The sequence below is a fragment of the Ictalurus furcatus genome, chromosome 5 (genome assembly GCF_023375685.1).
Source record: "Ictalurus furcatus strain D&B chromosome 5, Billie_1.0, whole genome shotgun sequence".
NCBI lineage: Eukaryota > Metazoa > Chordata > Actinopteri > Siluriformes > Ictaluridae > Ictalurus > Ictalurus furcatus.
The window spans coordinates 17,586,734-17,612,785 of NC_071259.1; the positions used below are offsets into that span (position 1 = coordinate 17,586,734).

General features: G+C 35.5%; 2 protein-coding genes across 2 annotated transcripts; one reads left to right on the plus strand and one right to left on the minus strand.

The window, feature by feature from the left end:
* Nucleotides 1-1,540: 1,540 nt before the first annotated feature.
* On the plus strand, nucleotides 1,541-16,290 carry mfsd14bb (major facilitator superfamily domain containing 14Bb). Its single transcript, XM_053624962.1, has 12 exons — nucleotides 1,541-1,830; nucleotides 6,568-6,660; nucleotides 7,192-7,254; nucleotides 7,569-7,696; nucleotides 7,988-8,102; nucleotides 10,092-10,310; nucleotides 11,600-11,713; nucleotides 11,860-11,931; nucleotides 12,777-12,889; nucleotides 12,989-13,086; nucleotides 13,383-13,531; nucleotides 14,897-16,290. The coding sequence occupies exons 1-12, from the start codon at nucleotides 1,756-1,758 to the stop codon at nucleotides 15,104-15,106; spliced, it is 1,449 nt and encodes a 482-aa protein (XP_053480937.1). The 5' UTR covers nucleotides 1,541-1,755; the 3' UTR covers nucleotides 15,107-16,290.
* A 575-nt stretch (nucleotides 16,291-16,865) lies between these two features.
* On the minus strand, nucleotides 16,866-23,362 carry lrrc2 (leucine rich repeat containing 2). The gene is made up of 10 exons (XM_053624963.1): nucleotides 23,163-23,362; nucleotides 22,640-22,807; nucleotides 21,982-22,109; nucleotides 19,778-19,833; nucleotides 19,500-19,656; nucleotides 19,230-19,366; nucleotides 18,985-19,130; nucleotides 18,708-18,860; nucleotides 18,481-18,608; nucleotides 16,866-17,347 (listed from the first exon to the last, which is right to left on the minus strand). Exons 1-10 carry the CDS (start codon nucleotides 23,243-23,245, stop codon nucleotides 17,298-17,300), a joined length of 1,206 nt encoding a protein of 401 aa, XP_053480938.1. The 5' UTR covers nucleotides 23,246-23,362; the 3' UTR covers nucleotides 16,866-17,297.
* Between the last annotated feature and the right edge of the window lie 2,690 nt (nucleotides 23,363-26,052).

Below are 26,052 nucleotides of genomic sequence, written 5' to 3' on the forward strand. Positions count from 1 at the left end.
GCCCAGCTAAAATCAGTCTCAACCTGGTGGACCTTCCGTGTCGTTATCTGGAACAGTTGTCTCAGTGTTTCCATCAGCCAAAACTGATGGTATGGAGTGCTCGTTTGATATCAGCTCAGACATAGGAAGGAGTGGCTTATCCTTCCCTTTTCCAGGGAGAACAAAGGCATAATAAAGGATTCTTTTGGTTTGGTTGGGGATGCGTGACATGACACTGCCTGTAGCATTTAGATGTAATGTGACTGGGGGTGAGTTTTTCAAATGTTCTGCCACTATTCGTAGACCACAATCTGTGTACAAGTGGACACCAAATGGGTCCACTTGTAAGTGTTGAATATAGCCTGCAATTTGTGATGCAGTTCCACTGCACTCCTTCATGATCTTCAGGCAGAGCATCATCCATAACATCATCATGGAGTCTGGTGCTTTTCCTGACTTCACTAGATATTACTCTTAAGACATCCATAGTAAGGCATCTGGAGATGTTGCTAGCCAAAATCTCATCTGGTGGTGTATTTCTCAATGATTGATAATAGTGCTGGCTTATTCCTTTTGCTATTGCTGCTGCAATGTTTCCTCTTTTGTTGAATTTGGCATTTCTGGATTTCAATTATTTATCCTTGTGGGTCACATCACCCATTTGCATAACACAGATGTCAATATGCTTCTGGAATGGTTTGGGCTTTGTTTGAATTGTAAATTTGTATTTTGCTGAGCAATCATCAAAGATACAAACGGCAAGTGCCCTGAAATAAGGTGCTTTTTAAAAAAAAAAATTTTTTTAACAACTTTTCCTGCATTTTACATGTTTATACTTGAATGAAAGGACACAGCAAGGATTTACTTTGTTGAACGCTTCATACAAGACATCTGTCCAGGGATGTTGTAACTGTGGTTTTATTTTTTCCCAGGTGTTTGTTGTTATGGCCACTACAAAAATCTTTGGACCTGGTCTTGTTTTCTTCCAGTTTTCTGTGTCTGACTCATCATCATTCTCATCTTCATCTGCAGTGTTGTTCCTTTCTCCAGCCTCAACTTCCCTGTCACAAGAATAATCCTCATCCCCCCTTTCCTCTGTTTCCTCATCTTCATCTGTAGTGTTGTTCCTTTGTAGGGTTAAATATCAGAAATCTAAAAGGTGTGCGTCATACCTGACACCTAGATGAACACTTTTTCAGTTGGTTGTGTGACTGTACATCATTCCCTTCAAATGCTGTTGAGCTTTAAATAATGGCATATTTTGTGTATGAGCCCATTCTGCAGTGAAATTCATGTCTAATTTAAATGTGATTTAATAGCTCATTTTAATAAATATCAAAAATCTAAAAGGTGTGCATCATACCTGATACCTAAATGAACACTTCCCAGTTGGTTGTGTGACTGTACATCATTCCCTTCAAATGCTATTGAAGTTAGAAACGTGTATAACAATGTCGTATGTAACTTTAGAGACGGTCCCTTAATTTCCGCATTTCTGCGAATATCGGACGTCCAACGTCAAACCAACTTTACTCCAGTGAGGGGGTATATGAGGGCGAGGGAGTGACAGCGCATGACTTTTATTTTGAAAGCCGGACGTATCGGTCGGGCGTAAGCGGAAATATCGATGCTTAGAGGAGCAACTTTGGCCACCAAAGTTGACGGTGTGTTTGAAGTTGGGTCTGTGCTCACCGGTTTGAAATAAAATATTAGAGAACCATTGAATAAAATGTACAGAATGGATTTTTTGCGCAGGTATATGTAGCACACTATGAGATGAACGAGGCTGTTCTAGAACAACAAGGAACTGACGGCATTATGCTGGTCAGAAACATTAAGGATGCAACTACAGTAAGTGCTTGTTTATCAGTAACAGTGATGCTATGTCACTGCTATATATCCATTGTAAATAATAGCGATATCGATGTCTAGTCACTGATTCTTGCATGTAAATACTTAGCTAATTTACAGACCTGGTTTCTTGAAGTGGAACACGCCTAGGCGAAGTATTTACAGGGCAGATAGCCTACAATCCTATAACCGAGCTAGTACTGATCAATCAGACTGGGCTGCCTGCGGGTTAGGGTTAGGGTTACATGGTCCTCTAGCTGTTTACACTGTGCTAGATTTCTCTTCAGTGGTTCAGTTTTATTGAATGTTACAGACGATGTACATTCCGGCGTGTCTTTGTTTTTCTTCCACTTTCGGTATCTAATCCGCTAACTTATCTCTGTTTAACCGGTTAGTAGTAGTAATTAGTAGATTTCTCTGGTCTTCATCACAATTTCACTACTGAGGATGTATTCACTGTGTGCTGCTGGATGTCCTGAGACTGCTGTTTTTGATTTTTAGAAATTAATCCAGGCTGTCATGTGATTAACCACGTGGTTTTGCATGAAAACACAGATTTCAGTCAGTATGTTTAGCAGCTTTGTTATTAAATCTTCACAGTATGATAAACCAATAAAAAAAATGTCATGGTGGTAATCAACCATTTAAAAACAGCCAGTGGGGTAAGTTAAAGGGAAAACTGTGCAACATTTTTGCACATCCTCGTGTAGGCCTGTATAACAATAATAAATAAATAAATAAATAAATAGCTCAAACCCCTGATTGTTCTTTTTAGAAAGATATTTCTTATTTAGAACAACTTTTTCCATAAAATATCTTACATTGTCAGTAGTTATCGCTTCATCGAGAGAGTGGCTGTAAGGAAAGGCAGAACGATGAGCCAAAATAAAAAAAAAATAACAGAAAAATAGATTTTCATTTAGTTCTGGTCAACAACACCATGTGAATGATACATTTACAAAGACGGACAGAGGAGGTAGAAATGTAAGGTGTTTAGAGCAGTAGTGGATTACACGGTTAAAGCACGTTTTCCTCACACCTCCAGGGTTGGGGGTTTGATTCCTACCTCTGCCCTGTGTGCACAGAGTTTGCGTGTTCTCACCCTGCTTCGGGGCACTCCAGTTTCCTCTCCCAGTCCAAAGACATGCGTCGTAAGCTCATTGGCATTTCCAAATTGTTCGTAGTGTCTGAATGGATGTGTGTGTGTGTGTGTGTGTGTGTGTGATTGTGCCCTGCGATGGGTTGGCACCCTGTCCAGAGTGTCCCCTGCCTTGTGCCCCGAATCCCCTGGGATAGACTTCCCACAACCCTGTGTAGCATAAGCGGTACAGAAAATGGATGGATATAATAATTTTGCATTTTATATATAGGCAGATAAATTCTGGTTTATGTAAATTCTGTTTCTAGGTCACTGAACAGTCGTAAAAAGCATGTCACTACACGTCAAACAGTAAACGGTTGTTTGTGTGACCAATAAAATTTGACTAGTAAACTATTCATTTCTGACTAATACTCAATTGTAATCACAAATTGTTTGGCTAGCATGATCGCAGGAAAACACATTATCAGCGAGGGGTGCAGGTTGGGAATGTTTTGTTCTTTGCTCATTGCATGGTTTGTGCTCTGTGTTATCAGACCCGCTCACTGTGGATTAGCTGCAACTCCAAACGTTGTTCAGCAAAAAGGTTCTTTATCCCACATGACGTTTTGTGAAGGTTTTTATTTTTTATTTTTGTCTTTAAGTTTTTTTAAGATTTACGTTTCCATGATGATTGTCTCTGGTCCTGTGATCACCTTAAAGTGACAAGTGTTCATTTCCTGTGTGAAACACAGCTGTGGTTTTGGCAACAGCAGCAAGACACACAATGACAATGACAAGTAACATTTTTACTAGAGATTTTTTTCAATTCCAAACAAAATACAGATGATTCAGTAATGAACAAATCCAGTTTAAACAGTTATGGTAACATAAAAATGTGTATAAGTTTTACACAGAGTTTTACAAAGTTAATTCGGTAGAAATGAACACAAATTGTTCTTTGAAATGCTTTTGTTAGGGTGACCATACGTCCTCTTTTTCTTAGACATAAAAAAAAGCATCTAAATTTAAGAAAATTTAGCTTTAGTTTCACTATGATGTGTTTATGGTCTAATATTGCAACATGTGTGTGCATATTTGCTTTGCTTTAACCCCCTCTGTAATTCCCGCCTTTTCGTACACCAATTGGTTGATTATAAAAGGCTTGTAGGAACTACTGGCCAAATTCCTGCCTCTCAACCATTAGCCTACTCTCAGCGAATGTGCGAAGGTGAAGTGCTGTTGTGTACGGCATCAGTTGCTTGACAATATCAGCAAATAACAGCTGTCCTGAGTTGAAACAATGCCCATGGCCATATAAGGTCATTTTTAATTTCATGTTATCACATTGCTTCGTATTACATGGTCATTCAAATGTGTAAATGATGGCAGAAGGTTCACTTGTGGCATCTAACATTTTATTTTATTCCATGGACATTCAAAAGAATGTAGGAAAAAATGTAAAACGTGGGCAGAGTGAAAACAGTTTTATTTATATATATTTATGTGATGCTAATAGTGTGCTTTTTTCAGTGTATTAAAGTCTGCATTCATACTAACACTGTTTTGAATGCTATTAAGACAAAGAAAAAAAGTTGTCCTCTTTTTGGAAAACCAGAATAAGTTCACCCTAGCTTTTCTGATGTAATGTTACCTGCATCAGGGACAGTGATCTTTTATTTATTTATTTGTTTGTTTGTTTTATTAAAATAAGCTCTAAATAAGTATTTTAGATCAAATTGCTTTTTTCTGGACTTTATTTACGTGTAGCTTTGAAGTAATCCAAAAGTAATCAGATTACATTTCTTTCATATTGTGATACTTGGATTATGTTACTGATTACATTTTTTATGAAGTAATTTGTAACTGTTACGGAATACATTTTTAACCTGTTGACAAAGTCATGGAAAACATCAGCAGTAATTACAGTCCACTCTAAAACAATTCAAATGACAAGGCCAATTCAATTGTTTGTACAATACACCAAAGACATTTGGGTTTGAGATCAAAAGATAGATATGAGACGAGAGTTTAGGATTTCAGCTTTTATGTCCTGGTATTTACATCTAGATTTGTTAAACAATATAAAACATAGAAATTTTTGTATCAGGCCACCAAATGTTTAGCTGAGCAAAAGTATAGGAAGAGATAAGTCTTGAAGTAAATTAGAGTAAATAAAACTTAATATTTTGTTGCATATCCCTTGCGTGCAATAAGTGAGCCTGCGACTCAATGACATCATGAAATTGTTGGTTTCTTCTTTTGTGTTGCTTTTACAGGCTTTTACCACAACCTCTTTCAGTTGTTGTTTGTTTTGGCAGGCTTCTCCTCTTCAGTCTCCTCTTCAGGAGTTGAAATGCATGCTCACCTGGGTTAAGTCCATAAAGTCCATAAAGTCCTTTGTTGAGTTGGCAGTGTGTTTTGGATCATTGTCTTGCTTCATGAAAAAGTTCCTCCTGGATAATTTGGATGCATTTCTCTGTAAATTGGCAGACAAATTGTTGCTGTTAACTTCTGAATTCATTCTACTGCTACCATCATGAGTTACATCATCAATAAAGATTAGTGAACCTGTTCCAGAAGCAGCCCAAGATACAATACTACCTGCACCTCATGGATGAGCTTGTATGTTTTAGATCATGAGCAGATCCTTTCTTTCTCCACACTTTGGCCTTTCCATCACTTTGGTAGAGGTTGGTTCCAGAACTTTTGTGGCTTGTCTCTGTATTTCTTTGTGAATTCCAATCTGGTCTTTCTGGTGATTCTTACAGCTGATGAGTGGTTTGCATCTTGTGGTATGGCCTCTATATTTCTGCTCTTAATGCCTTCTTCAAACTGTGGATTTCAATGCCTTCATTCCTGCCTTGGGGAGGTTGTTGGTGATGTCACAGACTGTTGTTTTTCGGTTTTTCTTCACAGCTCTCACAATATTTCTGTCACCAGCTGTTGTTGTTTCCCTTGGCCGATCCATTCGGTCTTGTTGCTCGGTACACCTCTTTTTTCAGCTTCAAAATGGCTTGTTTCCCCCAAATAGTCAGCTCTTTGATCTTATTTATTTATTTATTTATTTATTTATTTAACTACAAATGCAGTCTTCACAGGTGAAACTGAAGGCCACAGGTAAAACCAAAAGTAGATATTCAGAGCTATTTATTATTTAAACAGTCAATCTAACAGGACACACCTGGGTAAGAAGAAACACCTGTCAGTGATGTGTTACAGTATTTTTGCTCTCCTACAAATTGGGTGGTCTGATACAAAATGTGCTATGTTCTATGTCGTTTAACACATCTACATATAAATACCAGGAAATAAAAGCTGAAATTCCGATCTATCTTCTTATATTCATCCTTTGATTAAATCAAAATGTCTTCAATGTACAGCAAAAACAAATTAATTGGCTTTGCCATTCCAATAGTTTCAGAGTGGACTGTATGTTGTGCTTTAAGGTAAGCTGTGTTCTGCGTTTGCATGCAAGACTTGTCAGTCAACAACAAACACATGTTCATAAAGTAAGATACATTATCAAATCAGAAATTATATAAAATCAAATAAACTAATACAATTTATTTGTACATCCCCATTTTTGGTATCATTATAATCCAGCAGAATGAGAACAGATGAAGTAATGATTTAAACTATTGCTCTTTTCTTCACAGCGCAGTGTTGGTCGGGCAAAGGTGACCCATGCAGTTGTGGTCATCTTTTTGGAATTCTTTGCATGGGGTCTTCTTACAACACCAATGTTGACTGTACGTAATGCACCACATAAAGATGATGCACTTTTTTGAAAATGTGTAATTGTTAACCCATTCACTGTTTTATGTATGCAGTGCATACTCTCATGTAAGGGGCTCACACAAGATAAGACTAAACGACACTCTGTTAACTAACTGAGAAAATGCTCCACAAATCATTTGAAACAGTTAATCAAATTCTCCATAATTTCATAAATGTAATTTTTTAAAAAGTCATTTTTAAAGGGAAATTTGGTTTATAATAAACCAAAGCTTACTCCAGTAATTCTACATGTTTCATTTAGGTTTTACCTGGCTACTGCACCAAAATAAAGTATTACTAAATACTGTATTAACTTGTATTATCTTTAGAATATTCTGTGTTATTGTATTAATTTTATAATATACAGTGTCAATGTTTACATCATTTATAATTATGTCTGCATTTATGTTATTTTTATGTATCCTTTTTTTTTAACTATGTTTGATCAGTCAGATATTTAGTATATTCATAAAATGACATTTTGGCTCTCTACCTTTTCTCAGGTGCTACATGAAACATTTCCACAGCACACATTCCTCATGAATGGGCTTATTCAAGGAGTGAAGGTGAAAATTGTTTTACTGCTGTTTCCTACCACCTGATCTGGTCGGTGCATATTTGCAGATAAATGACTAAGCTAGTTATGCTAAGTTCAAATATGTATTGTAACATGGACCCCTCCATGCCTTATTTATGCCCTATTTAGAGGTTTTGCCCAATCCTTGAACTTTTCATTATGTTAATTACATACTGTGCTGGTATTTTCAACAATGATTGACTTGACATGAATGCTCATTTCTGACCATGTAGTGATTTTCCAGCAGATAAAACATCCAATAAGTAAAAAAATATATACCAATTTATTTGTGGTCTGTGATAGGGATTGCTGTCTTTTATGAGTGCCCCACTGATTGGTGCCTTGTCGGATGTATGGGGCAGGAAGTCCTTCTTGCTGTTGACAGTGTTCTTCACCTGTGCCCCCATCCCGCTAATGAGGATAAGCCCATGGTAGGAGTTATGGCTCAGCCTACACTGAGCCCTTTGTGTTCTATCACATGCTTTTCATGTGAATGTATCCCTCTGTACAGATTACTGCTCACTGCAGGACTGTTGTAGATGAGAGACACGACTGCTATAATATCTTAGAGAGGATGTGTTTTAAATAACAAGTATAGTTTAGATCACTGAATATTTTTACATATGCTAATGACCTCTAAACCTCAAGGGGAAAAACAAACTAGCATGCGTTACCTATAACTAACTAAAATCATCTTTACTTGTTTCTGTATTTCTTTCTAGGTGGTATTTTGCCCTTATCTCTGTATCTGGAGTCTTCTCAGTCACATTCTCTGTTATATTTGCATATGTAGCAGATATTACAGAGGAGAATGAAAGAAGCACAGCATATGGATTGGTAAGAGAGTACACTTGCATTACGTAAAAAGCTCACAAAATCCAAATACACCTGGAAAACAAAGATTGCATAGATACATTTAGAAACAGCACTTTTGCATATGTGAAATCAGTCACTTGAGCTGAACAAAGCACATCACATGGAAATGTATTGGACACGAGAAATTGCTTGCACGTGTGCACTGCATTTATTCATGCCTCTACAGTAAATGCTTTATTCTGATCAGAGGTCATTTTGATTTACAAATCAAGTCACTTGCAATTAGCATTGACACATTTTCTTTCACAGTATATGAGAGAAATTTCCCTTGTCTAGTGGCAAGGATAATTAAATATACTGAAATAGATTTTATTTAATTATTATTTAATTAGCCCATCCCTAGTCCAGATGTTCACTGAAAACATGAATGGAGTTATAACCTCCAAGTTGTGACAGTTATGGCTTAGGCCCTACTACTACAACGCCAATTCCAAAAAAGTTGGGATGCTGTGTGAAATGTAAATAAAAGCAGAATGCAATGGATTTGCAAATCTCATAAACACATGTTATGTACAATAGAAAAAAAAATGTAACAAATGTTTAAACTGAGAAAATGTACCATTTAAAAAATAATAATAATAATAATAATAATAATAAGGTGATTTTGATGGCCGCAACACGTCTCAAAAAAGATGGGGGACAGGGGCAACAAAAGGCTTGAAAAGTAAGTGTTACTAAAAAGAAACAGCTGGAGGTTAATTTCCACTTTGCCTCAGTCCATTTTAAATGAGCTTTGGCCCAGAGAAGATGGTGGCATTTCTGGATCATGCTCGCATATGGCTTCTTCTTTGCATGATAGAGCTTTAACCAGCATTTGTGGAAGGCATGGCGAACTGTGTTCAGACAACTTTTTTGAGATTAAAGAGGAGAGGGACCATTTTTATCAGTTTTATCAGTTCAAAAGCCTGGATCTCTGATGGTATGGGGGTGCATTAGTGCATATGGAATGGGCAGCTTGCACATCTGGAAAGGCACCATCAATGCTGAAAGCTATATGCAGGTTTTAGAGCAACATGTTTCCATCCGGAGTCCATCCCATCTTTATTTCTGAAAGATTCGGCCTCTCTAAGATACTCTTTTTATACCCAATCATGTTACTGACCTATTGCCAATTAACCTAAATAGTTGAAAAATGTTCCTCCTGCTGTTTCTTTTTAGTAACACTTACTTTTCCAGCCTTTTTTGAGACATGTTGCAGCCATGAAATTCAAAATTACCTGATTTTTTTTTTCTTAAAATGGTACATTTCCTCAGTTTAAACATTTGATATGTTTTCTATGTTCTATTGTAAATAACATGTGTTTGAGATTTGCAAATCCATTGCATTGTTTTTATTTACATTTTACAGTGTCCCAACTTTTTTGGAATTGTGGATCTACTACTACTATATTAATAATAATTATATAATAATAATAATAATCCACTCTTCATCCAGTAGGATAAACAATGTATTAGTATATCAGCACGTCTAGAACACTTTTCAGCCAATCAAATGTTTGGTCAGTGTCATGTAAAAAAAAAAAAAATGGAAAAAGACTAGAGACTATGATTCCCATCAGCCACTGCACCTCATCTGACCACGTCACATAACTGCCTGCACTTGACTCACATTTGGGATAATGAGCACTTTTATGTAAGTCATGTTTTGCACTGCACACATTGTCTTTCATTAGTCTCATTTTGCCGTTGTTGTCATCTGTTGCTGCGTTATGTTCAGTTTTATGTTTGTTTCCTAGTATTTATGTTTTTTGCTGCGAGTTCCATAGCTACTGTTTTGTTTTGATTTGCATTAAACCTTATCTTCACTTGCATCTGCCTTTGCCTACTGACGTGACAGTACCTATTGTACAATTATCTTTATTTTCTGTCTGTGATACTGCTGTGATTGAAAAGAAATATGCACCAGTGTATACACTAATCACTGACTGTTGCTGCATTCATTCCTCTTAGGTATCAGCAACTTTTGCTGCAAGTTTAGTTACGAGTCCTGCTATAGGAGCCTATCTATCTTCCAGTTATGGAGACAGTCTAGTGGTACTGGTGGCCACCATCGTTGCTGTAGCTGATATTATTTTCATACTCCTCATTGTACCAGAGTCTCTGCCAGACAAAATGAGGCTTTCATCATGGGGGTTTCCAATCTCTTGGGAGCAAGCTGACCCTTTTGCTGTGAGTTATAAATGTTTATATATCTTTTTAAAAATGTTTTATTTCTGATCTTTACATTTAGATGTGCACCTTTGGTGGCAGACCACCCAATTCCTAGGTGAGAAATAGTATTGGAACAGATAGTCTTAAAGTAAATAACACTTAATATTTGGTTGCAAATCCCTTGCTTGCAATGCATCAAGCCAGTGACCCAATGATATTGCCAAACTGTTGTATTCTTCTTTTGTGATGCTTTTCCAGGCATGTGCTTGTATGATTTAGATCATGAGCAGACCCTTTCTCTCTCCACACTTCGGCCTTTCCATCACTTTGGTAGAGATTTATCTTGATTCCAGAAATTTTGTGGTTCATCTCTGTATTTCTTTGTGAATTCCAATCTTTCTGATTCTTACTGCTGATGAGTGGCTTACATCTTGTAGTATGACCTCTGTATTTCTTCTTTATAAGTCTTCTTTGGATGGTGGATTGTGATACCTTCACCTCTGGCCTGTGGAGGTTGATGGTAATTTCACTGACTGTTGTTTTTGAGTCTTTCTTCACAGCTCTCATAATGTTTATCAACTACTGTTGTTTTCCTTGGCCGACCTGTTCGATGTGATTATTCTGGACATTCCAAATTATTGTACCAAAGCCTGATCGATTTTCCCTCTTTTCTCATCTTCTAAATGGCTTGCTTTTCTCCCATACACAGCTCTCTGGGCTTCATGTTGTTTTATCCTTTTCAATAACAAATGCAGTCATCACAGGTGAAACCCAGGGCTCAAACCAAGAGCAGACATTCAGAGCAGACATTCAGAGCAGACATTCAGAGCAGACATTCAGAGCAGACATTCAGAGCAGACATTCAGAGCAGACATTCAGAGCAGACATTCAGAGCAGACATTCAGAGCTATTGATACATATATTGGTACACCTGGGCAACAAGAAACACTCATCAGTTATATATTCCAGTATTTGTGATCGCTTGAAAAATGACTGGGTTCAAACAAAAGGTGCAATGTTCAAAGTTAACACATCTAGATGTAAAGATAAGGAAATGAAAGCTGACATTTTGAGCTATTGTCTCATCTTTTGGTCTCAAACCCAAAAGTCTTTAGTTTATAGCAAAAAAAAAATTGGCCTTGCTGTTCCAATACTTTTGGAGGGGACTGTACATAGGAACGAGTGCTAAAGAAACAATACACTCTACGTCCAAACACTGTATTGGTGTCTGATGTATATAAAATTTGAGTTATTATTCTACATAGGACAGTCTAGGGACTAATTGTTCCTAACCTTTGTTTTCACAGTCTTTAAGAAAAGTGGGTAAGGACACCACAGTGCTTCTCATATGTGTCACAGTTTTTCTGTCATATCTTCCGGAGGCAGGACAGTATTCCAGCTTTTTCTTATACCTAAGACAGGTATGTGTCATTTCATTCACAACTGAGATTTGTTTAGTTTTTTAATTATGAATTATAATTTTAAAAAATGTTGTGTTTTTATTTCCTGAGGTGTATGGTGTGTTGAAATTTGAGGTGTTTTGAAGCTGTGTTTTCTTTTTTTTCAGGTTATTAACTTCTCATCAACAGCGATTGCAGCATTTATAGCAATGGTTGGAATCCTGTCTATTATTGCACAGGTACTGTCACATTTTGTAGCATTCTTTGTAGCTAAAGCACATTCATAAATATCCAATTTTTACTGGAGCTAAGAAGCTATCATTCCTATTCAGAGTACTGGGAATATTTGCATCCGTTTACAGCATTTTACATCATTTTACATCATTTTTATTTCAATGTTTCTATCTCCAGTTTTAATCATATGCAGGTTGTTGTATGCACTGTGAAAGTTGTATGTAGTCCACACATTAACACGTAATTAAAAATGACACCTAGTAACTATTATTAGCACCTAGTATAGTAGTAGCTTGAGTTAGTTTCTTATAAAGTAAATGCATCATTTGTTTGCTGAGAACATGAAATGTTTATTGTAGCTAAAAGATAAATCCTGCACAATGTTTCAGTTGAAAGCTGTTACTTACCTGAAGGGATGGATTCTTGATGGTGTTTGTGTGCTTCCTGAGCCTTAATTACAAATTGAGCTGACTCATTTTCCAAATGTGTAAAAATTTTCAATGCAGATAAATGCTTCTTATGTATTTATTTCTGACACTGTAAGCTCACTGAAGTTTTTTTAAATAATTGTTTCTGGAGGATATTTTACCAAACTGTTTCCTCTACTGTCTCTGTGCTTCTCTGCCAACCATGGAAAACAGTTGACGGTTGTAACATGCATTTTAAATTGAAATTCAAAATTGATTATCAATATAATGAAAGCAAATGGGATGAGTAGTAGTGAAAAATAGTCTATAGGATAAGGTGGTGCTCTCAGGCTTTAGTCTGATACATTTTAGTCTGTAGTATTTATGTAATTACTTTGTGTTAATGATGTATTCTAACAGTTCACCCGTTGCCTTCCTTTCAGACTTTGCTCCTAAGTGTGTTGATGAAAAAAATCGGTAATAAGAAAACTATGTTATTGGGACTTGGATTTCAGCTGTTCCAGCTGGCCTGGTATGGCGTTGGGTCAGAAACATGGTATGTTTGATCATAAAAGTGATATTATCTGTTGAATAAATAGCAGTTATTTTAAGGTGGTAAATAAAACTGCCACATTTCTGTGACAAATGATTATAGGATGATGTGGACAGCTGGCACCGTGGCTGCCATGTCCAGTATCACCTTTCCTACAATAAGTGCACTGGTGTCCCACATCACAGATCATGGCCAGCAGGGTAAGAGAACATCAGGCCATGACTACTGGCATCAGTCATGTGGTTGGGTCATTCTTGCAATATGCTGCTTCTTATTTATACCTTTATATGAAGGTAATACATTTGTAGGAAGTAGTAATACACTTGAATGATAAAAAAAACACAAAATGAAACAGTAACTATTTAGTGTTCATAAACGTACAATAAAATACTAGAGAAATAAATTTGTCCTACAGTGTGTTTATTTTTTGCTCTATAATGTTATATTAAGCTGTGAATTTCAAGGCTTGGCAATTTTAATGGTGTCTTTAATGCAGGTGCAGTGCAGGGAATGATAACCGGGATTAGGGGCCTGTGCAACGGGCTTGGTCCAGCTCTCTTTGGATTTATCTTTTTTCTCTTCAATGTGGAACTGAAGGAGATAGGGCCAATGGACCATGCCACAGCTTCAGCTGCCAGTGATGAGGTATGGATTTTATTAAATCAGCCTCAGTTTTATTTATCAGTAACTGTAATATACTCAGTGTGTGATGTGGTCTTTGCTGTGTATATATTTCATGGAGCAAATGATTGCTGTAGTAGAGAGAACTTGTATAACTATATATATAACCTTTAAATGTATAACTAATATATATATATATATATGTATGTATGTATGTATGTATATGTATGTGTATATATATATATATATATATATATATATATATATATATATATATATATATATATATATATATATATATTAGATAGATTAAAAAGTGTCATTGTATAAAATCACCATCCATAGTGCACTTATGTACTTGTGCTATACCTATACTTTGCACATCACTTTTGTCCTGTTGCAACCCCTGACAGAGATCTCTAACAAAGGATTGTTACCAACATTAAATAATGTTACTGTTTTGCATGTCTTTGAATTTTCCATTATTGCATCAAATATTACGCATCCCTATATGTAGCATATCAACTGATTAGATTCGTTATGCACTTCCTTACACTATATTTTGATGTTAGTTTATAAAACAAAAATAATAGCTGTCATTGTTCATGAACTGTACAGGTGCATCTGAAAAAATTAGAATATCATGGAAAAGTTTTTTTTTTTCCTCTGTAATTTAATTCAAAAAGTGTAACTTTCATATATTCTAGATTCATTACACATAAAGTGAAATATTTCCAGCCTTTTTTGTTTAAATCGTGATGATTATGGCTTACAGCTCAAGGAAATAAAAAATCCAGTATCTCAAAATATTAGAATAAAGAATTTATAATACAGAAATGTTGACCTGAGAAGAGCTCTAAACAGCAAATTAACTCAAAACACCTGCAAAGGTTTCCTGAGCCTTTAATCTCTCAGTCTGGTTCAGTACTCACAACCACAATCATGGGGAAGATGAAAGTAAATTTAGCATTTTATTCAGAATGGATGTAGAATATATGAAAGTTGCACTTTTTGAATTAAATTGCAGAAAAAAAATTACTTTTCCACGATATTTAAATTTTTTGAGATGCACCTGTATATTCCAATATTTAAAAACATTTTAAAGCAGTATAAACCTTCTTACGGTTAATATAAGGACAGAAAATGCACTGCATACAAGGAACAAGCCATATAAAGTAATTGTTAATGTGAAATGCTGTGATGGACTTTTATTTTTTATTATTTATTTATTTATTTAAATTTATTATTATATATATATATATATATATATATATATATATATATATATATATATATATATATATATATACAGCTGATTATAATTATATAATTATATACAGCTGATTTTATGCAGCTGCTTAGCCTAACGTCCACTTTCTTTTCTTTCAGAGATCAGTCATTCCAGGCCCTCCCTTCCTGTTTGGAGCCTGTACTGTTCTTCTGGCACTGTTTGTGGCCTGCTTCATCCCAGAACGCCGCAGTGTGGTGGTAAAAACCTGCAGCACACGGGTTTCACCTGTTAGTGGAACACACTGCAACACTTCTGCTCCTGGGAGTGACGAGGACATCGAGCCTCTCTTGCAGGACAGCAGCATGTAGCCAACTGATACTACCTAAAGCCTCAGCTTTTTTTGAACACGCAAGAAATGTATTACAGAGGTGCAAGCAAACATGTGATCTGGAATGACATGAAATGGTTATAGTCTATAGAATCTTATTCTTTTTTATATAATGTATTTGTTCCCTACTCTGTCTCAAAATGAGCGTTTTGAACTTTTTAAATAAGATTTAACATAAGGTAAGCTTTGCTTATGTTTGCCAGCTGAGATGTATTAATGTTATGCTCTTAGTTGAAAATGTGCCTTCACCACGCATTTGCAAAGTATTTTTATTTTTTGTTATTCAGTCTCTGCTGAATGTATATAATGTACCATAGGTCACTGATGTCCTTTCATTTTTAAATGTGTAGCACTGTAATAGTATATTAAATAAAACCTGAAAGACAATCTTTAGACAAACTATGGTAATTTAAGCTGTTGTATTATTAGATATGGAGCTAGAGAAGTATCCATATCCATAGTTTGGTGTTATTTAACAACCACTATGTGAAAACAGTGCAGCTTTATAGCTTGACCAATCAACTGATTGCACAACGTGTTTTCATATATTCAGCTTATGTAATAGTATATTGTATTGAGATATAGACAAGGAACTATAAATGAAAAGTATATAACATATGGCGTACAATTGTTACAAACTGGCCTAAATATTTTTGTCAGTTTGTAAATTCTTGAACTGTTACATGTATATGCAAAAGGGGTATTTATTTCCCCATGTAAGACTATTTAACTCTACTTGTGTACCTTCTGCTTGTGGTCACACCTCAAAAAATAACTGCTACCTCAGTCTGTAAAATTGGGCCTGGCTGAACCCCATCTAATTTTTAAAAACCAATTGATGCTCTATATTCAAATGATGAGATGCCGAATATCATTTCATTCCCCCTTAGCAAGTAATTTCTCATTATTGCTTTTACATATATACAACCCAGCCATTCCTGATCATGTATTTGTTGTTTGTGTAATTCTTGTTTAAATAACTTCTATTAGAATCAGTGCTGTCAGATCTATTGACTATATTTATAAAAATACCATTTCATTTTATTCTGTGATGCTGTGTAATACACATGCCCCTAATAAGCATTGTAAAGTCACACCATTTCATTTTTTTTGTTTCCATGCTTTTCATTTAATCTTTGCAATATTAAACTACCATTTACAATATTTAATACAGTATATGCCTCTTAACACTGCAGGTCCATGTATATATTTACAATGCCATGAAAAGTCTTTTCCACTGGTGGCATATTTTACCTGCAAAAGCACATGAGAAAAGCTCTCTGTAGTTTCAGTTGGTAGAATTGTAAGGCCTAAGAATGCACGAACATAATGTCAAACACAGTTCTATTAATGCAAACAAGAACTATTGCAGTGGTTTCTGCAAACTGAATGTGTGTATATTCTTAATTCAGATTTTAGAAACAAAGGGCACTGTTTTTTAAACTGTTGCAACATGTACTGATTTACTTTGTATGCAGCATGGGTAATAGTTATTGTTTACAGATGCTCTCGCATATGAAGTCTTTGCTGAATGCTGTACCTTGACATTTGTTCAGTGTGGTTGCATAACAAATAATTGCATAAGTAAAACATGTTGTAGCTGATGATTTGTTCTTGTTTAATAGCTAGAGTGAGGCCTTGTATTGAATTATAAAGCTTTGTTATAGATGAGGTCAGCCTTTTAGTACTTGTTTACTAATGCAGTGGGCTAAAAAACAGACAATAGCAGAGTGCCCTTTCACCTTTTAATTATACACAGACAAAATTATCATACAAATCACTGCTCTCAATACATGTCAAATCCATAAATGAATATTCACATTTCCCAATAACTAACTTATAGTAAACAAACTCAATAGACCATTGTCCAGCAATAAGGGTTTGGTCTTGTCAGTGCACTATTTCCTAAACTAAATCTTGTGAGATATAAAACCCATTCAGTATCAGTCACACACGTGCACGCGCACACACACACAAGTTTGGAAAACTTACATCTTGCATAGATGTAATGGAGTTTTTTGTTGACATGCTTCTGGGAAATAGGAGGATTGTTTTCTATTACATGTCTTGCATATAACACCAAAACATACAGAAGTATTTTAACGACTTCATTGATTATGGTTTTATTCCTATTGCTGATTTCCCAGTTGGCTCTGGAATCTTCAGGTTGATTAAAGAAGGCAAGTCAGGGACACTTTGGTGGTGTACACTGGTGCTGTTTCTAGAAGGCAATAGTAATTTTTAACATCTAATGAGTTTGTAAAACTGCAGTATTATTCAAGCTGCCATTAACAACAAACAAATCCTGTTAATTAGCACAATACTGAAACTTGAGACTGAAAATGAATTTCAGATATCTTTGGTAATTTTTTCTGATCACTAATGGGGTTTCTGCGCACTGTTGTTTTCTGCTGAATTGGCTTATTATTTTAGCTAAGGGAGATTTATATTTCATCATTTGCATATGATAAATGCTTATCGTCGTCATTCTGTGTGTTGTTAAATGACAACTTGTAGAAACTCTACGTGTTATTGTTAACACCCCCAAGGTAGTTTTCTGCTACATGGCCTTGTAGGAGTTAAGTAAGTAAGATGTATATCAGCAATGCTTTGCATTTCTTCTATGTGGTTAATAATAATAATAATAATAATAATAATAATAATAATAATAATGTTGGAAACATTTGCTTGTAAAGTGTTATTAGAAGTTCAGTTTGTCTACCTAGTTTAAATCTAACGTATACCCAAGCACTGTTGAATTCTCAATTAGAAAATGTTGATTAACACAAAAGTATTTAACAGTGTATAGTTGTTAATAGGGTGAAGTTTCTTTAAGATATTTATTTAGCATTTTGGAAGAAGTCTCCTGCGTCAACGCTTTGTAAAAGTCGAGGTAAAGCTGTTCTTTTAAGAAATCTGACATGGAAAAGTCTTTAAGGACAGATAACTTCGTGCTTTGCGGTTGTTCAGTAACATGACAAGCTGCATTTTTTTTTTGTTTTGTTTTTAACTTCAAGAGAGAGGGAAAAAAACAAGAAAGGCCGTAGAGGGAACATCTATTTATAACTGCTATAACAAAGGTGATAATAGAACCAACTTGTTTCATGGACATTCCACAACATTAAATGTAATGTAAATGAATATAAAGTATGATGTTCTTTACTAAATAAAATCTTGTTAAAGCTGGTAAATTTATGTTATATGTGGAATAAGTGGAATAAAATATAGCACGTTGTTATTGGACAATAATCAACTTCGGGGATCCTATAACAGTATGCTGTGTCATGTTTTATTCCTTACATAATATCTTTCATGGTTTGTACAAATCAAATATAAATATCAAATATAACTTACCTCTGTCTTTGAGAGTGTCAATATAGGCCTGCATAAACTCCTTGTCATGCTCAGTCTGCTCGAGTGTGTTATCTTTCTTATCCTCACTGATATCCAAGCTTGTTGGATTATCAAATAATTTTATGAATCTGAAATATATATATATATATAAATATATTTTTTATATTTATTACCTTCAAGTCATTGGTAGGAAGAGCAAAGATTTTGCTGATTAAATTCATACTTACTTTAGATTAGGATTTTCTGTGAGGTTGGCAGGAAGACAGGTCAGTTCATCTCCACTGACAACAAGCATTCTGAGGGTGACAATATTTGCTGTTGACATTGGTAGATATTTCAATTTGTTTTTATGGAGGAACAACGTCTGTAACTCTTCCAACCTAAAATACAAATTTAAACATCAACAAATACAGTTAATCAATAGTGAACATGAAGTGCCTTGTGAACACTAAACTAGTTTTAAATATGGATTTGCAAACTACATTTAGGACATGCTAAACATACCTATCAATATCCTCTGGCAAATCACGAAGACTGTTCTTACTGATGTCCAACCACTGAAGGCTTGACATTCGAAGTACACTGACTGGTATAGTGGCAAATTTATTTTCTGCTAGGTCTAGATGTTTAAGTTTTTTTAAGTTGCTCAGCTAGCACAAAAACACAGTTATGTTAAAAGTATCAACAACAAACATCTGGTATATTAAAAGCACTTTTATGCAAGATTTAAGATCTTTCATTTCTATTACCTCAAAAGGCAGTTCACTGAGGTCTAAATTTGCAGCCATTTCCAGTTTCTCCAGATTTTCACACTCTCCAAGCTCAGGTGGAATGCTTGATAACTTATTGTAATTCATATTCAGTTCTTTTAGGTTTGCCAGTTTTCCTGTCAGCGAGGATCAGTTTAGTCATAAATTATCAAACAAATGTAACAAAACTGCTTTCAATAATGCCTAGTATAGCAATTATGCATAATCTAAAAATATTTAAAAAATGAAAGATTATCGTAAGGACCTGACCTATCTCAGCTGGAAGCTGTGTGAGTCTGTTTTTAGGTATGTTTAAGATACACAAGTCCACAAACTGTTCGATGTATTCAGGCAGCTTTTGAATTTGTGTTTTATGAATGTGCCATTCTCGCAGATAAGTCATATACTGAAGATCTTCTGGTAGTTTCTGTAATAGAGATAAAATCACAGGGGTGTTTTTTTTTTTTTTTCCAAACTTTTCTGGTAATTTTTTTTTTTTTTTTTACAGCTTATTTATTTGAAACTGTAAAAATGACACAAATATTTACCTTCCATTTATCTCCACTCAGCTCAAAAATGAATTTCTTTTCTTCACTGTCAATGCCTGAATGAAAGAGAAAAGCTCTAATGAATGTTACTGTAAAACTTGGTTGCAATATTTGTAATAATTGCAATATTTACATTTACATTTATGGCATTTGGTAGATGCCCTTATCCAGAGTGACTTACAGAATTGCTTTGAAGTCTCTATCAATAAATAAATATGCTACAGTTTAGTAAACAAGACTAGGCAAGGCGAGACTAGGCGATTTTTTTTTGGAGCAAAAGCTGCTGGTAGGACATTCAAAAAATCATGCACATCACATACAGTGAGGTTTTAAAGAGCTCTATTTTTTTTTCATGATTGCCAACAATGTGTAAATAATACAGTTAAATTTCTGCTATTATAAGTATTATAATGTGAATAAATATTTTTGATAGATCAGTTTTTGTTCTAAAACGATTTTTCTTGAAAGAATACATGATAAATATGGCCTTTTAAGTGTACCACCTTCTTTATAAATGTCCCAGGAGACTCCTGCATATACACATTCTGGGTGTTAGTGAGTCAGTGACTAAATTGTACTCCTTCAAGGAAAGCCCTCTTGGCAAAAATCAAATATAACTGACAATAATGTTATCTAATAAGTTGGCTTGAGTAAGTTATCATATTTCAAGATGTAATGCAAAGTGAGGTCTCCACTGCTACGGTGCTGTGAAAAAGTATTTGCCCCATCCTGGTTTCTTCTGTTTTTGTGTATATCTCATACTAAATTGTTTTTAAAAATTAACATAAACTCTAAGATAAAACAAGGGCAACCTGAGTAAACACACAATACAGTTTTTAAATGATAATGTTATTTATTGAAGCAATAACATTACCCAATACCAACTGGGCCTGTGTGAAAATGTATTTGCTCCCATAGTTACTAATTCCCGAAATATTTGAAACTGCATTCATAATGGGGTTCAGCTGGACTAGACACAACCAGACCTGATTACTGCAAACCTTGTTCAATCAAATCAGCACTTAAATTTAAACACTTAAATAAACCTTTTCAACAGCATGAAGTTGGTAAGATAAAACTAATGAAAGTTTGGACCCCACCCCATAAAGTGTATTTGTTCCAAGTCTGCAGAAAGGGTGGAGACTTGCAGAAATTGAATGTGGACATAAGCGGTGATCTTAAATTGCATGTCAACTTAAGTAACACACTATGCCCAAATTGAAAGAAATTCCAGAAATGATGAGGAAGAAGGTAATTGAAATACATAAATCTGGGAAGGGTTACAAAGCTATTTCAAAGGCTCGAAAGGACCACAGTGAGAGCCATTATCTCCAAATGGAATAACTCTGAATTTTACCAAAACGCACTTTGATGATCCTCAAACCTTTTGGGAGAATGTTCTGTTGACTGATGAGTCAAAAGTGGAACTATTTGGAAGACAGGGGTCCCGTTACATCTGACGTAAACCAAACACGGAATGCCACAAAAAGAAAATCATACCTACGGTCAAGCATGGTGGTGGAAATGTGATGGTGTGGAGATGCTTTGCCGCTTCAGGGACTGGGCAACTTGCAATAATTGAAAGAAACATGAATTCTGCTCTCTACCAGAAAATTCTAAAGGAGAATGTCCAGTCTTCAGTCTGTAAGTTGATACTCAAGAGCAATTGAATTATGCAGCAAGACAATGATCCAAAGCATAGGAGTAAGTACTAGTCCTAGAAGTAAATGAAAGTTACCAGTTATCGGAAGCGTTTAGTTGCAGTTATTGCTGCTAAAGGTGGCACAAACAGATTTTAAGTTTAAGTGGGCAATTAGTTTTACACATTGTTGATAGGTGTTGAATAAATTTTTTGCTTCAATAAAATAAACAAATAAATAAAAACTGTATTGTGTGTTTACTCAGGGTGCCTTTGTTTTATGTTGTTTTATGTTATGTTCATTTGAAGATCTAATTAACTATTTAGTATGAGATATACACAAAAACAGAAGAAATCAGCACAGCACTGTGTGTTAGCTATAATGACTCTGACTGAATTTTTTTTAATACCCAATATATAACCATGAAGCTCAGAGATGACATGGATTAATACATCTGAGCACTGCAAATGTGAAATATCATGTCCTGATTGTTTCTCTAGGCTAGTATACCCTGTTGCTCAAGCAGTCTACACTTAATAGATTTTACCTTATCAGTAAACATACTTGTATGAACTGTGGGTAAAATGCCCATTTCTGTGAAGGCTGATCTTTCCAGATAGCACTGGAGAGCAGTGACTTCGTTGGTCTTCATTTTTCTGCATATTATGCGATACTGCCACTGCTGATTTATCCTAAAAAAGTTATGAAAAAAATTTATGGTGTTATTTGTAAAAAGTAGTTTTGCCTAAAATGCAAAAATCAGATTTATCAAAAATGTAAATAACAGACGATGATGTTTTCAGACTCATAAAATGCAAAACAAAACATACAAAACAACCCATATATTCCAAGGCAAGAACACTTTTACTGGTGTGAATAAGCACAAACAGTATTTTAGTTTTACTAATGAGTAGTATTCAGTACGAGGGCATTGTGGCTTAGTGGTAAGCATGTTCTCCCCGTGCTTCAGGGGTTTCCTTCAGGTACTCTAGTTTTCTCCCCCAGTCCAGAGACATGTGTTGTGGCATTTCTAAATTGCATGTGTTGTGTGGTGAATATGTGTGGGATTGTGCCCTGTGATGGGTTGGCACCCAGCCTTGTGCCCCGAGTTCCCTGGGATAGCCTCCAAGCTCCCCCATGACCCTGTGTAGGTTAAGAGGTATGGAAAATGGATGGATGGATAGTATTCAGTACAACAGGTCTGTCCAATTTTTTTTCTTACTTGGCCAGGGCACTTTTGTTGATCCTTTCCTGTTCTTTTTTCTGATACTGCTTGTATTTTTTCACCCGGCCCTCCCAAAGATTGCGTATCACTGAGAGGTCATACACGGGAATGTCAATTCCAGTCCTGTCCACCTTCATGTTTACTATTCCTGAGTAAAAAGAGCTTCTAAAAACAAAAAAGATACCATACAACAAATATTTTTTTAATGTTTACATTTCCTTTAGAAGTATTTTAAATGGTAATAATACAGCCAAGTACTGTCTACTTGAAAATCCTAAGCAAAATTCAAAGGCAAACTGAGAAATTGATCATTTACAAAATATACAATTACACAATACATACTACGCAATAAACACGTTATATAAATTGTATAAATTAGCATATTGCAGTATAGATTAAGAGACGTTACATAACCTGTCATTGTTGTCAGTCATACAAAGAGATACAAATAATAAAAAAGTGTTGCAATATAAAGACACCATTCATCTATTTCAAATCAATATACACTACATTTTCTTACCTGTGATATGTATTTTTTCTGCTCCTTTCTAGCTTTAGCTGCTTGTTTACCAGCGGGAAACACAATCCACATCTATGAGTCATCTATATTTAGTATGTCTGGGTAAAGTTCTATTTTTACCTTGACCAATATTATTTCCCAATGTTACACTCACTGACATGTCACATGTTAGCAGCCTCACACATACCAATTCCCCAAGTGACTCTTTTAAATACAACAGTGGAGTGAATAATACAAACAGGATATTCAACAATTGCTCAAGAATCCATCAAAATTTTGTTCAGATGTGAAAATATAAAATGTGATATTTATTTTAGAGTCATATTATGCTTTTTAGATATTTTTAAAAGTTCATTATTTTGTTTATTGGGTGTAATAGAATAGGTTAACATGCTTTAATGTTCAAAAATGCATTATTTTTTATATACTGTACATTATTACACATATTTATATTACGATGTGCTGTTATAAGAACACAGGCATTATAAATAGGTTGCAGGTTTATATCAAGTGTCAGAAATGGCTTATGTAGGTGTCATGTAGTCCCTTGAACACCCTCTTCAGGTAACTATTACCACATTCTGTAATATATGCTTTATAGCGGGATTTGTGCAAAGGATATTCCACAAAAAGTTTAAAAAAAAAAATGCAATATGCATTCAGAATTGTCGGAAAACTGATTAAGTGTTCTAAGACATTTGGCTCACAGAATCAAGAAAACTGATTAATCCATACTGTTTAAACTATATTATGGCTGTGTAACATTTTAAAACATCTTCTGAGCTCAGACATTTGAAAGGTGCAAGACTTGTTGTAGCTTAGTTGTGGGTGTAGTACAGAAGGGAATTGCTTCTGAGTAAACTTGCTTAAAATGGCATCAATTTATTTTTAATTTGATTGAATTCTTTACTGAACTTCTCTTGAGGGCCAGACAGAATCCCTGGTAGGGTTCTGAAAACCGGCACTGACCATTTTCAATCTGTCCCTTACACAGTCCATTGTCTCTACATACTTCAAGAGATCAACTATAATTCCTGTGCCCAAGTCATCCACTCCAGCTAAGCTGTGCAATTACCGCCCAGTGGCCCTGAACTCAATGGTGATAAAGTGCTTCAAGAGACTCATAAAAGACTTCTTCTGCTCCTCTCTACCCAGCACACTAGGCCCACTCCAGTTCACTTACCGATCAAACAGATCCTCAGATGACGCCATCTCCCATGTCCTACACACCACCCTATCTCATCTTGACATGGGAAATGGGAACTACAGCTATGTGAGACTGCTGTTCTTTTACAGTTCAGCCTTTAACACCATACAGTGCTGTGAAAAAGTATTTGCTCCGACCTGATTTATTCTGTTTTTATGTATATCTCGAAATAGTTTTAGATCTTCAAGCAAAATACAACATAAAACAACCTGAGTAAACACACAATACAGTTTTATTTTTATATATTTTTTTTACTTAAGCAAAAAATTATCCAACACCTATCACCAATGTGAAAAACTAATTGCCCTCTTAAACTTTAAATCTGTTTGTGCCAACTTTAGCAGCAATAACTGCAACCAAACATTTTTGATAACTGGAGATCAGTCTTTCACTTACATCTAGGACTAGGACTTACTCCTATGCTTTGGATCATTGTCTTGCTGCATAATCCAGTTGCGCTTGAGTTTCAATTTACGAACTGAAGATCGGACATTCTCCTATAGGATTTTCTGGTAGAGAGCAGAATTCATGTTTCCTCAATTATTGCAAGCTGTCTAGGCCCTGAAGCAGCAAAGCATCCCGACACCATCACACTTCCACCACCATGCTTGACCATAGGTATGATGTTCTTTTGTGGAATTCTGTGTTTGGTTTATGAGAGATGTAACGAGACCCTTTTCTTCCAAACAGTTCCATTCTCAAATCATCAGTCTACAGAACATTCTCCCAAAAGGTTTGAGGATCATCAAGGCCTTAATGTTCTTCTGGGTTAGCAGTGGTTTTCGCCTAGACGTTCTTCCATGGATGCCATTTTTGCCCAGTGTCTTTCTGATAGTGGAGTCATGAACGGTGACCTTTATTGATGCAAGAGAGGCCTGTAGGTCCTTTGATGCTCTCCTTGGCTCTTTTGTGACTTGCTGGATTAGTAGTTACTGTGCTCTTGGAGGAAATTTGGAAGGTCGGCCACTTCTGGGAAGGTTCCCTACTGTATGAGTTTTTCCGTTTGGAGATAATGGCTCTCACTGTGGTCCTTTGGAGCCCCAGAGCCTTTGAAATATCTTTGTAACCCTTCCCAGGCTGATGTATTTAAATCACCTTCTTCCTGATCATTTCTGGAATTTCTTTAAATTTTGGCATAGTGTGTTACTGGGTCAGACCTTTTAACCAACTTCATGCTGTTGAAAAAATTCTGTTTAAGTGTTGATTTGATTGAACAGCTGAACCCCATTATGAGTGCAGTTCGTTGATTTGGGGAATGAGTAACTACGGGGGCAAATGCATTTTCACATAGGCCCAGTTGGTATTGGATAACGTATTTGCTTCAATAAATAACATTATCATTTAAAAACTGTATTTTGTGTTTAGTCAGGTTGCTTATGTCTTATCTTATATTTTGTTTTAATTTCTGAAACAATTTAGTATGAAATATACACAACAACAGAAGAAACCAGGAGAAATCAGAATGGGGCAAATACTTTTTCACAGCACTATAATCCCTCTCAGGCTGTTTGGTAAGCTCAGGGAGGTCGGCCTGTGCAGTTGGGTTCTGGACTTTTTAACTGGTCGGCCACAGGTGGTGAAATTAGGCATCTTTACCACCAACATCCTCACTCTCAACACTGGAGCTCCCCAAAGATGAGCCTTAAGCCCTCTGCTGTACTCCCTGTACACACACATGACTGT

Excerpts from the sequence above, each read along its gene's own strand:
- mfsd14bb (XM_053624962.1), top strand. The coding sequence starts at position 1,756 with ATGAACGAGGCTGTTCTAGAACAACAAGGAACTGACGGCATTATGCTG. Across the intron at positions 11,714-11,859 it reads TTTTCTTATACCTAAGACAG|GTTATTAACTTCTCATCAAC; the intron begins GTATGTGTCATT and ends CTTTTTTTTCAG. Across the intron at positions 11,932-12,776 it reads TCCTGTCTATTATTGCACAG|ACTTTGCTCCTAAGTGTGTT; the intron begins GTACTGTCACAT and ends CCTTCCTTTCAG.
- lrrc2 (XM_053624963.1), bottom strand. The coding sequence starts at position 23,245 with ATGACTCATAGATGTGGATTGTGTTTCCCGCTGGTAAACAAGCAGCTA. Across the intron at positions 22,110-22,639 it reads AACAAAAGTGCCCTGGCCAA|GATAAATCAGCAGTGGCAGT; the intron begins GTAAGAAAAAAA and ends TAACTTTTTTAG. Across the intron at positions 19,131-19,229 it reads TCAGTGAACTGCCTTTTGAG|CTGAGCAACTTAAAAAAACT; the intron begins GTAATAGAAATG and ends TTTTTGTGCTAG.